Source organism: Scyliorhinus torazame, chromosome 1, assembly GCF_047496885.1.
Source record: "Scyliorhinus torazame isolate Kashiwa2021f chromosome 1, sScyTor2.1, whole genome shotgun sequence".
Classification (NCBI taxonomy): Eukaryota; Metazoa; Chordata; class Chondrichthyes; order Carcharhiniformes; family Scyliorhinidae; genus Scyliorhinus; species Scyliorhinus torazame.
The window spans coordinates 335,692,365-335,708,513 of record NC_092707.1 but is presented as its reverse complement, the minus strand read 5'-3'; the positions used below and the strand labels follow the sequence as shown (position 1 = coordinate 335,708,513).

Genomic DNA, 16,149 nt, shown 5'->3' with positions numbered 1-16,149 from the left:
GCCTGTGCGAGTCCAGGTCAGGTATCTTCCCCAGCAGTCTCTTTATAAAATCCACATCGTCCCAATTTGGGGCGTATACATTGACCAAAACTGCCCTCATACCCTCGAGCTTGCCACTCACCATGACAAATCTGCCTCCCCCATCCGAGATTGTGCTGCCCGCCTCAAATTGCACCCGTTTGTTGACCAAAATCGTGACCCCGCTGGTTTTAGTGTCCAGCCCCGAGTGGAAGACCTGGCTAATCCAGCCCTTCCTCAATCTGACCTGGTCAGCTTCTTTCAGGTGAGTCTCCTGAAGCATTATCACGTCCGCTTTCAGTGCCCTCAGATGCGCGAACACACGCGCCCTCTGTACCGTCCCATTTAACCCTCTAACATTCCAGGTGATCAGCCTGGTTTAGGGGCACCGTGCCCCCGCCGATCAGCCATCCCCTTTCTTGGGGCCGCCCCCAGCCCCTGTGTCGCTCTTCCCCTGGCCCACCTCCTGGCAGCCCCCACCTCCGACCTCCTCCATGATCCCACATATAAGTCCCTCCCTCGTCAGCAGAACAACTATCCCCCTCCCCCACCCTAGCAACAACACCCTGTAACCTAACCCCTGCCATAAATTAACTAAATACACACTCCCCACCTGGCTTCCGTGGACCAGCTCACCCAGCTAGCCTGGTGACTCTCAACTCCGGCGCCAACAGGTCTCCCACCTATTGTTCCCTCTGACCCACACCACCCCCGCCCATCGACACCACTTCCCCAAACCAGCCATCCTCGAGCAATTACTCTGAAAAGAAACAAACAAAACGAGAGACAAAGAAAGCCCCAATGCTAGTGCAAATCAAATAAAACAGAATAAGTAACAGGCACTTCCAACCCCCCCGACCCGAACACAAAAAGCCCCCAGCACCACATACCTTAACCTCCCTCTTTTATCCCAACAAAAACTCAAGTACAGGAGGGAAACAGAAAAACCAGGAAGAAAAAAAAGAAAAACACAGCACCAGAAAAATGTGTAAACATCGCTCAGTGTCTTATTAACCCAAGTCCAAGAAGTCCTCAGTTCGGCACCAGCCCTTCTCTCTTGGCGAAGTCCACCGCATCCTCGGGCTCCTCAAAGTAATGGTGCCGTCCCTCGTGTGTGATCCACAGGCGCGCCGGATACAGCAGCCCAAACTTCACCTGCTTCTTAAACAGAATCTCTTTGACTTGCCTGTAGCCTGCCCTTCTTCTGGCCACCTCCACGCTCAGGTCCTGGTAGATGCGCAAGACACTGTTATTCCATAGGCAGCTCCGCGTGCACTTGGCCCACTGTAGCACCCACTCCTTCTCCAGGAACCTGTGAAACCGGACCACCATCGCTCGGGGGGGGGGGCCTCCCGCTCGCGGCTACCTCGCCAGCACCCTGTGCGCCCTGTCCACCTCCACCGGGCGCGGAAAAACATCATCTCCCAACAGCTTCTGGAACATGCCCGCCACATTTGCTGCGGTATACTATCCCTCAGCCGCCTCCGGGAGACCAACGATTCTCAAATTCTGCCGACGAGACCTATTTTCTAGGTCCTCCACCTTTTCCAGGAGCCTTTTTTGCTGGGCCTTCAGCCTCTCCACCTCTGCCTCCACCACCGTTTGGTGATCCTCCTGCTCCTCCAGTGCCTTTTCCAGCTTCTGGATCGGACGATCCTGGGCATCCAGCCTCTGCTCAAGGCGCTCGATAGACTTCTGAATCGGGTCTAAGCTGTCCCGCTTCAAAGCAGTAAAGCCCTCTTGGATTACCTTCAACAGATGCTCCGTTGTTGGCTGAGCTGCCTGCACCGGGGTCCGGACATCGGCCATATTGTCCTCAGCTGCAGCTTCCACACTGCCCTTGTTTGCCCACTTCTTCAACTGTTTGCAATTCTTTCTGCTTCTTAATTCTATACACCTGTGCCTGGAGTCAGCACCTGAGTGTTTATGCCTTCCGACCAAGCACTCAAAAGTACAAAAACGCCGGGGAAAAGGGTCCAAAAGTCCGACCGGATCGAGAGCCACCAAATGTGCGACTTACTCCTCCATAGCCGCCACCGGAAGTCGTCGGCAAAAGCGATTTTTAAGGTTCAGAATTGCACCCAGATTAAACAACAAACCAGACACGGAACAAGTCAATACATTATTGTACTTTGTTGGAGCAATTGGTGATGTTGCTGTAGCAAGACAAGGCAGTAATGAAAAATCCAACAAATTGAAAGGGATCTTAAAGGCCTTTGATAATTATTTTAAATTATGGAGTAGCAAGATAATTGAAAGAAACAAGTTGAACAAAAATGTCCAGATACCTGGCAAATCCATCAATATCTTTATCAAGACTTGTATTGACTGGCTGGATACAACGGTACAATGTCACATTATTTTTACAGCGGTGACCCTTTGGTAAGTGCATCCACAGCTATCCATGTACCAAAAGTGGTATAAAAACAATGAGAGAAGAAGACCACGGGTGGGATTCTCCGACTCCACCCGCCGGGTCGGACAATTCCCAGGGGGGGGGGGGGGGGGGGGGCGTGAACCCGCCCCGCCGCTCCGACGCCGGTTGCCGAATTCTCCGGTGCAGGTTTTTTGACGGGGTCGGGGATCGCGCCATGCCGGTCGGTGGCCGTTGGCTGTGGCCCTCCCGGCGAATCTCTGGGCCCCAGTGGCCTGAGCAGCTGCCTGTTTTCGGCCAGTCCCGCCGGCGTGGATTAGACCAGGTCTGTACCGGTGGGACCTGGCTCTGAGCACGGCCAGCGGAGACCTCGGGGGGCGCGGGCGGATCCGGCCCCGGGGGGGGCCCCACGGTGGCCTGGCCTGCAATTGGGGCCCACCGATCTGCGGGCGGGCCTGTGCCATGGGGGCACTCTTTCCCTCTGCGCTGGCCTGTGTAAAGCTCCGCCATGGCCGGCGCAGAGAGGAAACCCCCTGCGCACGCGCAGGAATCACACCAGCGATTCTGGGAACATGCTGGCGCTCCTGCGAATGCGCAAACTTCGCACCAGCCGGTGGAGGCCCTTCGGCGCCGGTTGGTATGGCGCCAATCACTCCAGCGCCGGCCTAGCCCCCGAATCATCCGCACCTTCCGGGCGGCCCGACGCCGGAGTGGTTCACGTCACTCTTTGGCTCCGATACGGCCCGCCCGCCGGATACCGGAGAATCCCGGCCCAGATGTTGGAAGTCAAAACTGATAACACACCAAATACTGTAACTCTTATTGAAGACCAAATAAGTCAAAGCAGAACATGCACATGCATTACAGAGACCATTTTCCAGTGTTAGTGACCACCTAAAAAATAAGTGTTAGAGAGGCCAATTTAGCTTCCAAACTGTTGCCAAAGATGTTATTGCATTTTGTTTTCCCTCTGTGCTGGTGCACCAAACTTAGAGTGATGTGCAGTAAGCATGCATTGTAAACCAACGTTTTGAAATTAAATAAAATGTTAATACATGTACCTTGACATCCTCGCTGGATGGACATATCTCCTGGAACACACAAGGGGTGAAATTCAATCCCTGATCTGATTGTAGGGATTATCCCTAAACTGCAGTAAGGTCCAGAATTGCACCTGGATTAAACAGCAATGTGGGATTGAGTGGGAGGGTTTATTGTGGATTTATGACTTTCCCACAACCTGATGTGTCTTGCAGAATTCTGGTGAGGCTAGAAAAAAGTGCCTGCTTATTCAGATTTGATTTTAAGGGCACCCACATGTTCAGGCATTGGAATGGCAATCTGCAGGATTTCCTTCAGTACCCTGGGGGCACTACATTCTAGTGTGACACTGGCTCTTCATTCATTCAATTTGCCTGCCCAGTTTGGGATTGGGCCACAACACAGCCTGGGGAAATTCGGGCCACTGGCAGTTTAGGGATAATCCCTTCATAATAATAATAATAATCTTTATTGTCACAAGTAGGCTTACATTAATACTGCAACGAAGTTACTGTGAAAATCCCCTAGTCGCCACATCCCGGCGCCTGTTCGGGTACACAGAGGGAGAATTCAGAATGTCCAAATTACCTAACGACATGTCTTAAGGGACTGTGGGAGGAAACCGGAGCACCCGAAGGAAACCCACGCAGACACGGGGAGAATGTGCAGACTCCGCACAGACAGTGACCCAAGCCAGGAGTCGAACCTGGGACCCTGGAGCTGTGAAGCAACAGTGCTAACCACTGTGCTACTGTGCCACCCGTAAACCAGTAATTGGCTCAGAGATTAGGTCACATTGTAAGTGCACCCAATAGAAAGGAATGGATATGCATCATCCTCCAAACCCATTGATTAATACCTTGGAAATCACAGAAATCTATGGGGAAGCTGTCAGGTTTTCTTCCACGTTACAAATTGAGTGGCTTCTGTATCCCTGGACAGTATGATAGACTTGCCCATTTCCTGAGAGAAGTATAGAGACACTTTTCCTTGGAGGACAAAACTCAGTGACCTTTCAGGGATTTTGTTCGGTTCTACCAGGTATGGGTTGGTACTTATAGAGGGGTCAGTTTCTGCTGGTAGGGCCGCAATCTGATTTGCTGTGCCAACAACAGGGGTGTCCCTCTCAGAGCTGCATAGATGGATCACTAACAAGCTGTGAGGCCTCTCCCTGAGCTTCCAGCTGTTTGACAATGTGTGTCCAGCCTTACTACCATGGGACACGCAGGTCTCCAGGAGTCAGTCCTGCTCCCTGTGCCTTCTCTTCTGGCTCTTGGGGGAATTATTGCACTCTTATTTCTCGGTGCTTTTTAATGGCTGCCCCATCTTCCTTGGTTTTCTCTTTTTCTGTCTTTTCCACATTTCTGAGGGTTATTACGAACGGGTTTTGCCCATGTTCCCATGTCTATGTGTGAGCTTGTCACCATCAGTGAGGGTTGCAGCATTCAAGGCTGTTAAATCCCTCTGCTCTTCCATATGAGTCTTAAGGCTGTGAGGGAGGCAATGTTTGAAGTCCTTTTAAATTATCTCTCTTAATCCATGGTAAGTGTAGTCAATTTAGAGTGCTGCATCCACAGGTTGAATAGAAGTTGTTTAATTTTTTCAAATTCAAGGAAGGGTTGAGTGTCTTTTAGCAAACGTTCCTGGGCGGGATTTTCCATTTCAGAGATGAAGGGCCAATTTCTCTGATTCTGGGGCTAAGTGCGGAGAATCTGTGGCGTTTACGTGGAACAAATCGGCAGCCACCCCACGTAAAACTCCTGGCCTCCACAAAATAAACAGCTTGAGAATGGCCAGGTTCATGGCCGCACATTCGCATGGCAACGACCTGCAGCGGACGCGCCGTAAAACATGGCGCTGGCCGTGCACAGACCCAACCTGCCAGATAGTGCCCCCCTGGCCATCCCCCACCAGTCCCCCCTGCCCTCGCGGAAGCCCCCCCGGCCAGCAGCATGGCTCCCACCCAACTGTGGCGGCGCTGGACACAGTCTGCAGCTGCCACGCCGGGTTCCCGCACGGCTGAGACCATGAGTGAACCGCACCATCGGGAACTCGCCCCAACTTGGCGCCGCAAGGATGTCATTTCGGAGGGGCAGAGCATACAAGACCTACGTCAAACAGGCGGCTCCCCTGATTTCGGCGTCAAAAGGGATTCTCTGCCCGATTGCCGATTACACAATCTATGTCAGGGAACAGAGAATCCCGCCCTAAGTGTTGATTCCGGGACTGAATCGGTAAATGTCTACAACTATTAAAGTGGCACCGGTCCCAGAGCAATTCATGATCTGTTAATATCTGATATCACCAGTATCGTGTGGAACTTGAGAGATTCCAATGACAAATGGTGTCCAATTCAACGGAGTCACTCAAGAGGCTGACAAGCTGCAGCTGCATATAACCACTCCACTCCCCACACGCACTCATTCCCGCCAACAGGATGGCAGCACCCCGATTCACAGATGCAGTGCTGGAGACCCTGCTGGATGCTGTAGAGGGGAGGCCCTCTATCATCTCGACTAGGATCTCCATGCTCAAGGCCATGGAGCATAGGGACTGGGCCACCTCCCTCTAGGACTGTGCTAGGTCCCTCTGGAAACGGCTCAGGTCACTCTATAGCTGGGCAATGCCGTTGACGCCGCAGCCAGGACCCATTGTGACTGGGCCAAGCTCTGGAGCGCCGCTGCAATGTCAAGGTGGTTCTGGTACATAGCTGCATGTGCCAGGCCAGCCCTATACTGTGCCTCGGTCACCACTCGCAGAATGCCCCAGGCCTTGGATATCCTGACCTATGGCCGATATCATCGAACCAAGGCCTCCAGCGCAGATGCCACCCATGTGGTGTTGGCCTGGGTAGCACACATGGTTGGCACCACCTTCAACCCTTGCAGGTGGTTGGACTCCTCCAAGTACACCTGCAGCCACTGGATATTTGTTGACAACCCCTTACGTAGTCCCCGGCTCTGTGCCTGCGTCACCATCATCAATGGGACCGCTGTTTCCAGAAGCCCGAGACCTGTCTGGACGGCAGCTAGTCCCTGGGGTTGGACCACCCTCTGATCTTCCACCCTCTCTGGGGTTCCTACCTCCACCTGAGGTACCGTTGCATGTGTGTGGTGCGCACCAGATAGTGTCCCAGGAGCCTCTTCACCAAAGTGCCCAACCGAGGTGAGTGTCTCAGGGATGGTGGAGGGTGTTGGAGACAGCTGTGACGGGAAATCGATGTCAACATCATACTTGAGCTCTGGGGTGTCCTGGGTCTTGGGCATATGGGTCCTCTCCGTGTCAGTGTCGTCATCGTTGCTTGGGACACGGGGGGCGTGGTTCTGACTTTGGCTGTGGCTGGGGGCGGGGTATGCCAGAAGGATCCGCCCCATCACCTGCAGCTCCTGCAAGACACAAGACAACACGCATGATTAAACCACTGGCTGGGGGGTTACTGCGGTTGGTGTGAGGGTGGTGTGGTTTTGGGAGTGAAGGTGGTGTGAGGGTGGTGTGGGGATGTGGGGTGAGGGTAGTGTAGGGGTGAGGGTGGTGAGGGAGTGCTGTGAGGGTGAGGGTAGTTGTGGGGTGGGCATTGACGCACATGGCACAGAAAACCGCAAGTCAACGGGATCTCACTTCCTCGCCCGATCTTCACCCTGGCAACGTCCCTTTCCTTGGGCCCGTCGACCACGTCCAGGGCCTGCTGCTCTGCCATGGTAAAGGGCCACAGGTCCAGCCGTCCCCCTCCAGTCTTTTCCCCATCCTTGCGGTTATGAGTGCCTTCACCTGGGGGAGGGGGGGGCAGGGACACAGAAAACGGACAGTGTTAGACAGTCCGATGCATGCAGCCCAGGGGGTGGATAGCTGATGGCTTCAGTGGCCAGGGCACCCGGCCATGGCGGCTGGTATGGGTGCTGGCATGTGGTGCAGGGTGGGGGTTCAGACCCCTGCCGGGTTGGGGGGCGATGGGGTAATGGGTTTGTGGGATGGTGCCAGGGTGACAGTACTGCCTACTCACCCTGGCTGCCCTGAGTAGTTTGTGCAGTTTTTTATGACACTGCAAGCTCTTCCGGACCTGTTGGTGGAGGCCTCTTGCGAACGCCGGTGACTTGCAGCCTCCTTCCGGGGCCGGGGTACAGGGTGGCCCGCCACTCCTCCACGGTGTCCACGAGGGTTGTGAGCCTGGTGTCCGTGAATCTCAGGACCATTCTCCTTGCTGCCATCTTGTTGGCTGGGATGGTGTGTGTGGGGAGTGATGTGTGTATCTGCCGCTGCAGCTTGTCAGCCTCCTGAATGTCAATCCCGAATCTGGCAAATCCGGCACCGTTTCCCATTGGAACCGATTGTGTTCCACATGGTGCCAGTGCTACCCCCTTAGAAGTCACTGAATCGGTCCAGGTGTGGCGCCAGTTTTGCTGTTACGGAAATCCACAAATCCTGCCCCGGCGTCAACACTTAGTCTCAGGAATGGAGAATCCCGCCCGGTATTTTCTAGTGTTAATATATATGAAGCCTGTTTCTGTAGTTAGTCCCATTTTTTAAAGAACCAATTTCAGCTGTTGATCTCTTCCCTTTTGCTTCCAGTTTATTATTTTAATGTCAGGTTTTGCTGATTCACTACAGTTGGTTGAGATCATGGGCACAGTTTCTGGTTCTGTTCCAGACAGGGATGAGAGAGAATTGAAACATCTGTTCCTTCCTCTTGCTGTCTGTAATCAGTGTGTTTTTGAAAGGAAGATGTGGGTGTTTCCTGAACTCTGGGTGTATGGCATATTCGAATAGCCAGCAGCATGCTTTTTGTGGGTTTAAGTAAAGAGGATTATTGATTCACTCCTTTACCCCAAAAATCTAATTTGAGGTCACTTATTCACCACTCACATACAGACACGCATGCACACCTGAGGAAAGTATAGTTAAAGAGAATAGTACAGTTATAAACAAAGGAATAGTTTGTAAGTCATGCGATTGCCATGTCTCGGTGTAAGCCTGGTGAAGAAAATAATTATTTCCACTCTTGAAGTGTAGCTCGGTGACGTTAATATCTGACGTTATAGATCAAAGGTGTTGCAGGATTTCCCAAAGACGTTGGGCTGGAATCTCCGCTCCGCCGCGCCACATTTCTGTTTCATCCCGCCGGCAGGATGCTCCGTTACGCCGACTGGTCAATGGAGTTTTCCATTGTGGGCAGCCATGCCGTCGGGAAACCCCCGGGCTGCTGGCAAAACGGAGCATCCCGCCGGCGAAGAATCCAGCCTGAGGATTTTCAGCAGGTTACAAAGTTAGTAGATTGTAGTATTAAAAAGAAGTCAGTTTTCTGTGCTGGTGAACCTAAAAAGGAACAGACTTGGATATTTTACAATGTCACAGTCTCCAATGTTAAGGATGTTGCTGTCTTTACTGTTCCTGCTGCTTCTTACTGTGCTGTTTGCAGACTGACTGGTTTTATCCCGGCTCTTGGAGTAATAAGATTCGTTATCTGGTGTCAGTTTTGGTGATGTGTGTCTACCTAGTCACTACTTCTATTGTCCAACCAGAATTATTTGAAGTTCAAAGCCATTGCTGCAAGATGGAGGATGGATGGTGGCTTTCACACCTACATATGATTAATTGGATTCTCTACAGGTCTCTTTGTTAAGCTTCAAACTTGAACACAAGTCTAGGAGACTAGGAGATTTGAAGTTTTGCGTTAATCCACAAACAACAGGAAGTGTGAATCCCACAAATGGTTTTGTCATGATATGAAATGAAAATTGCATATTGTCACAAGTAGGCTTCAAATGAAGTTCCTGTGAAAAGCCCCTAGTCGCCACATTCCGGCGCCTGTTCGGGGAGGCTGATACGGGAATTGAACCGTGCTATTGGCCTGCCTTGGTCTGCTTTCAAAGCCAGCGACTTAGCCCTGTGCTATACAGCCCCCATTCAAGGGGGGGTACCCAACCCTATCGTTCAATTAGGAACATTACGAGCACTTGAGGTAGTTCTGAGTCTACGCAGAAAATTCAAAACCCACCCCCGGCAGCCATTTTAGCAGTCTTGTAATGTCTGTTCTTGAAAGAAAATGTAGTCCCAGAAAAATCTATACTGAATATAGTCCATGTTTAAAGTTCTGAATGTGACATACCTTTACCGTGCATGACGCCCAGCAAACATCTTCTTGATTTGTTCTCGCATCCGCACACGAGTAAAACGGAATTAATTTCACCCATACTGTTTTTAATGGCAAGGTGGACCTCACTTCCTAAAGGAAGATCCTATTTTCTGAAGGACTTCCAAAATAGTTTCTCTGAAATCTGTCAGTTCTCGTCTACTAATAGCACTAAGAAACAATATGGATGAAGTCAGTACTGTCTTACCTCCAGTCAGCTCCAGCCATCTTTAATGGTGATCAGACCAAGTGCTGCGGATAATCCATCCCTACCATTACATCTTTCCTGAGAACCAAGTCAACCAAATACTTATGGCAGTGAATTATGTCAGCCAACAGGAGGTGCCAGCATGGGATTCTGCTATTCTTTTTACTGCATCTTCTGCAATTTGACAGTTAATTATATCATTAAACTTACATGCTGCTCATCTGATCTATTCGCTGTTCTTCGTCTAGCCATGTAAGGGGAAGATTAGGCACAGCCAATGCATCTAGCTCTGCCAGCACTTCAGACCCATTAGTCACTTTATCCCTTTGAGGCTCAGTGGTTAGTAGAGTCAGTGCCCGGTAATGGAATGTGTCTGGAATGCGCTCAGATATGTGTGCTGTCTCTCAGGATAGCAACACATGCATACCCTTCAGCCTACCCCTGCTGACATCTGTACGTGTAGCTGAAAGGATGCAGGACAAAATTACTCATGGTTCTGCACAAGTGCAGCTTGCAGCTGGTCCATCTTGAGATTTGCTGCCATGAGATGATGGTCAAGAAATTCCTTCACTACAAAAGCAGCCGGCCACTTCATGCATTCTTGCAACTCAGGTAGAATGTGGAGAAACACATGGGTAGGTGTGAGATCTCATAAATTTCGCACTGGTAGTAAGGGAAAACACACAACACGAATTAGAAGGTAATTAATCAAAATGGAATTATATGATTTTTTTTCTGCCTTAACAAATTTCTCATAAGGTTTGCAATTATCTGGACAATATAAGCTGTGTAATTTGCAATGTGCATGACAGGCTCATTATCTTATGTGCACTGCTGTCGACGAAATGTGAGAATTATTTCATATCTTGGATTCTGGTTTAACTTTATACAGGTTAACTGAGAATAAATGTGTGCTGTGCAAATCGAGTTCCTCAAATTGGATAGTAATGTATTTCTCACCATTATTACAGGTGGAGGGTCTCATGCGGAACCAATTTCCTTATCTCTACCTTAGAACTCTGGGTTACTAACAACCACTGCTTACCACCTCCTGATTGACTCTCTGCTCTTCAGATTGCTGCCTTGACACCTCTCTGGTTATGCCCAACAGACCTCCACAATTTTCTAGCCTCATTTGAATGAGGCCCAAAAACCAAAATTGGTTGTGCCTTAATCTTACCTGCTTAGTGATTGCGCCCTGCATCACTGCCAGCATAACCAAATTTCCAAGCCTAAAACTGAAGGCGTCCTGTGACTAATTTGGAATTTCTGCTAGATTCAGCATGCTGCCTTACAATTTACCTGGAAATTTTGGAAAATACTAAATTTGTTATAACAGCAAAAATGTGATTATGACATATCATCATATTTAAGGAATATATTACTTGCTCTTTCTGTTGTTGGCAGGGGTGTAACAATGTTTGAGCTATGAAGAAAATCTGAAATGAAAACAGAAAATGCTAGAAGTGCACAACAATTTAATTAGCATCAGATAGAGAAAGATGGATCAATATTTTAGCTTCTTTTACTAATCTAAATATACAGAATAATGTTAAAAGCAAATTACTGGAATCTGAAACAAAAACAGAAAATAGTGAAGCAAAAAGGTGAATAGAAAGCTAATTGGGATTCCAGCCTATCTGGTGGATGGTAGTTCAGAGTTTCTCACATTGGTGTGAGTGCAAACAAGCAAGGCTCTCCACAAATGGATCATTATCCTGTTTGGCAGTTTCGGCTGGTGTTGAAGCAGGGTTCTGAGAATATAGCAGAGACTAAGGCTAGGATTTTCTGCCCAAAGTCAACAGACATTTGGCTGCTCTCCAAATTGTGGGACTGGAAAATCCCAGCCAGTGTACTGTGTGTGTTGCGCATCTGGAAAGGACAGAGAGCTTAAGACAGAAAGAGTGAGGTGTTTGTGGATTGCACAAGACCCACCCTTGCTGTTTCAGTGTTGCCAGAGCCAATCAGACTATTTAAAGGATCGCAGAAGACAGTCTCTGGGGAATTTGTGCTCTCGGGACTGTCATGATTCAAATTAGAGAGGATCTGTAAATGTGTGCCTCATCTTTAACCATATCCAGGGAATTCAGATGGAATACTGCTGCTATTGAATGCAACTTAAGGACTGAAACAATTGAGTGGGAAGTAAATGATCATACATAATAGAAGCTAAGTTTGAAAGACTGAGATTGCAAATGGTGCCACATTTGTGCCGCAAGTAATAAGTCCTTGCAATTACTTCAAGTGTGTCTTTGTTGTATCAACTATTTAAAGTGAAACTTAACTTTGTATTTGAAATATCCCATTAGGTAATGTATGCATTATGTTGATTTTGGTTGCTTTGTTAAAGTAAAAGTTTAAAAAAGTGAAATATTATCGATCGATTTTCTTTCAATTGGTGTTCTGGGGATTCCTTTCTTTTGAAAGTTACCAGCCTTTACGGGGATCTTAACATACTCCATATTCATTGTTGAAAATCAAAACGTTCTGCAATGTAAAAGGCCTGACTATATCATTTACCTCTTTTATAGGTAAAAGTAACTATTCTATCAGGCTCCTAACCCAGAGATTATACGAAAGTTCAGAAGCTGATACATGGGTAACCATAAGAGGACTACTTCCCTATTCCAACTACACCGTGCAAGTAAATGCCTCCAATAGTCAAGGATATGTGATAAGTGATCTTGCAGCAATAAAGATGCCTCCTGGGGGTAAGTAGTTGTAAAAATGCATTTTTTCCTAGCAGTTTGTAAAATAACAACTGGTCCCTTATACCAGTTGTGCTAGCTTCTGTAATACAATAAATCAACTTGAAATGAAATGTAGCACATAGGAAAAACTTCACTGAGAAAAATTGAGCAACCATTGAAGGACATTTATGAAAAATATGATGCCCAACAATATAGGATAGTTAGGATATAACAATACATATAGGAATTTTAAGTCACTGATACAGGCTTAAACTCTTGCCTGAAGTTCCCTTTAAATCTTTTAATAAGAATAATAACAATAACCCTTTATTGTCACAAGTATGAAGTTTCTGTGAAAAGTCCATAGTCGCCACATTCTGGCGCCTGTTCAGGTAAACTGGTACGGGAATTGAACGCGTGCTGCTGGCCTTGTTCTGCATCACAAACCAGCTGTCTAGCCCATGAGCTAAACCAGCTCAATAGGTTTTGAAGGCAGTCTCAGAAAACAGCTGTGTTACAAGGCCAGACATGATTAGTTAAGATACTGTACTTTACAGGAAATTGATATACTGAGCAGTTATGATTGGAGTCTTTTCATTCAATTAGCACAACGTACTGAAACAAAAAGGAATATGCTTTTCTTTCTTGCATCACCGTTTTGATTGATTTTAAACAAAATAGCTCCAAACTACCCTCCTGCATATCCCTTCTAGGTGTCTGTCTCAGCACTCCCGCCTGTGAGTTAGGCGGTTGTAGGTTCAAGACCTACTCGAAAAAGAACATGAGCATGTAATCTAAGCTGACACTTCAATGTAATAGTGAGTCAGTGCTGCAACATTGAATGTGCTGACTTTTCAGATCAGATGTTTTACCTAGGATTGGTAGATAGAGGAGAGCTCTTTTCACAATTGGAGAAAAGAAAGGGGAATTCTAGCCAATTTTTAACTAACAGCACCAAAAACAATTATCTGATTTATCTTGTTGCCATTTGTAGAACCTTGCTATGTATGAACTGTATGCTACATTTGTAGGACCTTGCTATATATAAACTGTACACTACATTTGCCTACATAGCACAGCATCTTACACTTCAAAAATATTTCCTTTGATGTGAATTGGTTTGGAATGTCTCAAGAATGTGAATGGTGCTATATAAAAGCAAAGTGTTTCTATCTGATCTTGACCAAAGCTCGCTCTTGTGACACTTGTTTAAGATCTGTCTCTATTTTCATCTCCTTGGAGTCACAGCCAGAAGGTTAGACCTGCCAGAAACACCTGGCCAAGCATCTGGAATCAGATATGTCCCAAAACAATGGGAGGCAGCTGCTTTTTTAATTACCAAGACAAGCTATCAAATTGTTCAATTTTAAACATTGTGGCTACCTTTCACCTTTTTAAAAGTCACGTAGCTTTGAAACACAACATTTAAAAGTAACTCTTTCTTTCCCAAATCCTTCCTGTGGAAAAATGATCGAATAATTCCCAAGACATGACAGAATTCCTCTTGCATACAGCATCTCACTACATCCGTCAATTCTCCTCTACCATAGGAACCCAGAGATTTAATGTAAAGCTGTCCATGTGTTGCGGAAACTCTGGGCCTGATTCATATAATCTCATGCAACAACCACAGTTATATGTGCTCTGCAGCCTGGTGTGTTACAGGTGTGAGCCCTGCAGCTGGACCACTATGCAAGTCTAACCTCATCTTGGGCTGTAGCCAAGCACTGGTCCTGTGTTCTGCTGTAGGCAATGTCCACTTGTTTATTTTTGTTTATTTGCAGCTTAAGCGAGACAACTATGCCTCCTGGACAGTTGCCCTGTACCCATAAGGGTGCTGTACCACATGCCTATGTACCCTACGTCTCCCTATTGTGGAAGGAAACACAGGGTTATTTCATCCTATGTAAGGTGTGGCACAGCCTTACTTCCTGAAAGCTCATTGTGACTGAGGACACACTCCCTCGATTTCACTTTCTTTGATGTAAGGGGAGAGCTTTCTGCTTCCTTCTGCCTGAGCATTCTGATGTGGTTGGTCATGGAAACTGTACCACCTGCGACTTCCCTTCCATGCACCACGCTGACTTGTAATTATATTGCCATTTCTTCACAGTCGCTGGGTCAGAAACCTGGGGGTCCCTTTCTAGCAGCACTGTGGATGCCCCAAACTACATAGACTGCAGTGGTGTGGTTTAAGAAGGCAGCTAGATCACCATTAATTTCTCAAGGGAAATTAAGGATGAGCAACAAATGCTGGTCGAGCGGCTGAGTTCACATAACAAGAATGAATTGAAAAAAATGCAAATGGTTAGCACTACTGCCTCACAGCGCCAAAGACCTGGGTTCAATTCTGACCTCGGGTCACTGCTTATTTGGAGTTTGCACATTCTTCCTGTGTCTACATGGGTTTCTTCCGGGTGCTCCGGTTTCATCGCACAGTCCAATAAGATGTGCAGGTTAGGTGGATTGGCTATGCCAAATTGCCCCTAGGTGGGGTCACGGGGATAGGGTGGAGGATTGGGCCGAGATAAGGGCTCTTTCAGAGGGCTGGTGCAGACTCGATGGGCGAATGGTCTCCCTCTGCACTGTAGAGATACGATGATACTACTATAAAATAAGCCATTTGGAGCACATGGCCCACTCTACAGGTGTGGTACAGCAGAAATGGAAAAGTATTTTTTAAAGCAAAACAATGTTTATTCTATAAACTCAAGTTAACCTTTTTAAAACATACAGTGAACATTTTAGCAACCATTAATTCAAATACAACCCCCAAGACTACAACACTAAGTAAACCTTTAAGCTTTCCTTTTATTTAACATCCATACGACTTAAAACACCTTTTACCAGAAGCACATCAGGTTAAAGTCACTATTGTTATTAGTTTTAAATCACCAGGATCGATTTACAGTCTTTAGATTTCAGAGAGAGATTCATACACCTTCTGGCTGTGACTGCAGCTATCCAGCTCTGGAAACGAAACTAAAACACATCCTACAGCCTGCTCAAAATCAAAAGTAAAAAGCTGACAGACAGCCCAGGTCCACTCACACTCTGACTCTGACATCACTGCAGTAATAAACAACCATTTCTTAAAGGTACTCTCACTGCAGATATTTATATGCATGCCCATTTATAAACACCTATTTCTTAAAGGTACTCTCACATGATAATGTGAAGGGGTGTTGGTGGTTGTCTGATCCCCAAACCTGTGGTGGATTAGAGGGAGGAAGAAGGATGCAACCCTAACATTATGGTGGAGCAGATAAATCTTCAACCGAGGGAAGTTGGTGTATAGGGTTGATAGTCTGATGCGGTGGGTCAGGGAGTTTGGGTGATCAGGAGAAGCATTTAACTTTTCATGAAGCTGTACTCACCTCCCTTCAGCTGTTAGGTTTCCTGAAGCTTGGAAAATCCAGGCGCCGCAGTTAAACCTGCCAAGTAGTTTAAATCAGTGACTGTCAGCCTCATTAATAATAATAATAATCTTTATTAGTGTCACAAGTAGGCTTACATTAATACTGCACTGAAGTTACTGTGAAAATCTCTAGTTGCCACACTACGGCACCTGTTTGGATACACTGAGGGAGAATTCAGAATGTCCAATTCACCTAACAAGCATGTCTTTTGGGACTTGTGGGAGGAAGCTGGAGCACCCAGAGGAAACCCACACAGACACAGGGAGAATGTG

The 16,149-nt window shown here is 47.4% G+C and overlaps 1 protein-coding gene across 1 annotated transcript in view; it reads left to right on the top strand.

The window, feature by feature from the left end:
• ush2a (Usher syndrome 2A (autosomal recessive, mild)) overlaps window positions 1–16,149 on the top strand; it is a 1,730,413-nt gene that overhangs the window by 1,008,810 nt on the left and 705,454 nt on the right. Inside the window, exon 38 of the mRNA XM_072506478.1 lies at window positions 12,300–12,479. Coding sequence (XP_072362579.1) covers window positions 12,300–12,479 — 180 coding nt within the window. The remainder of the gene's footprint in view (window positions 1–12,299; window positions 12,480–16,149) is intronic.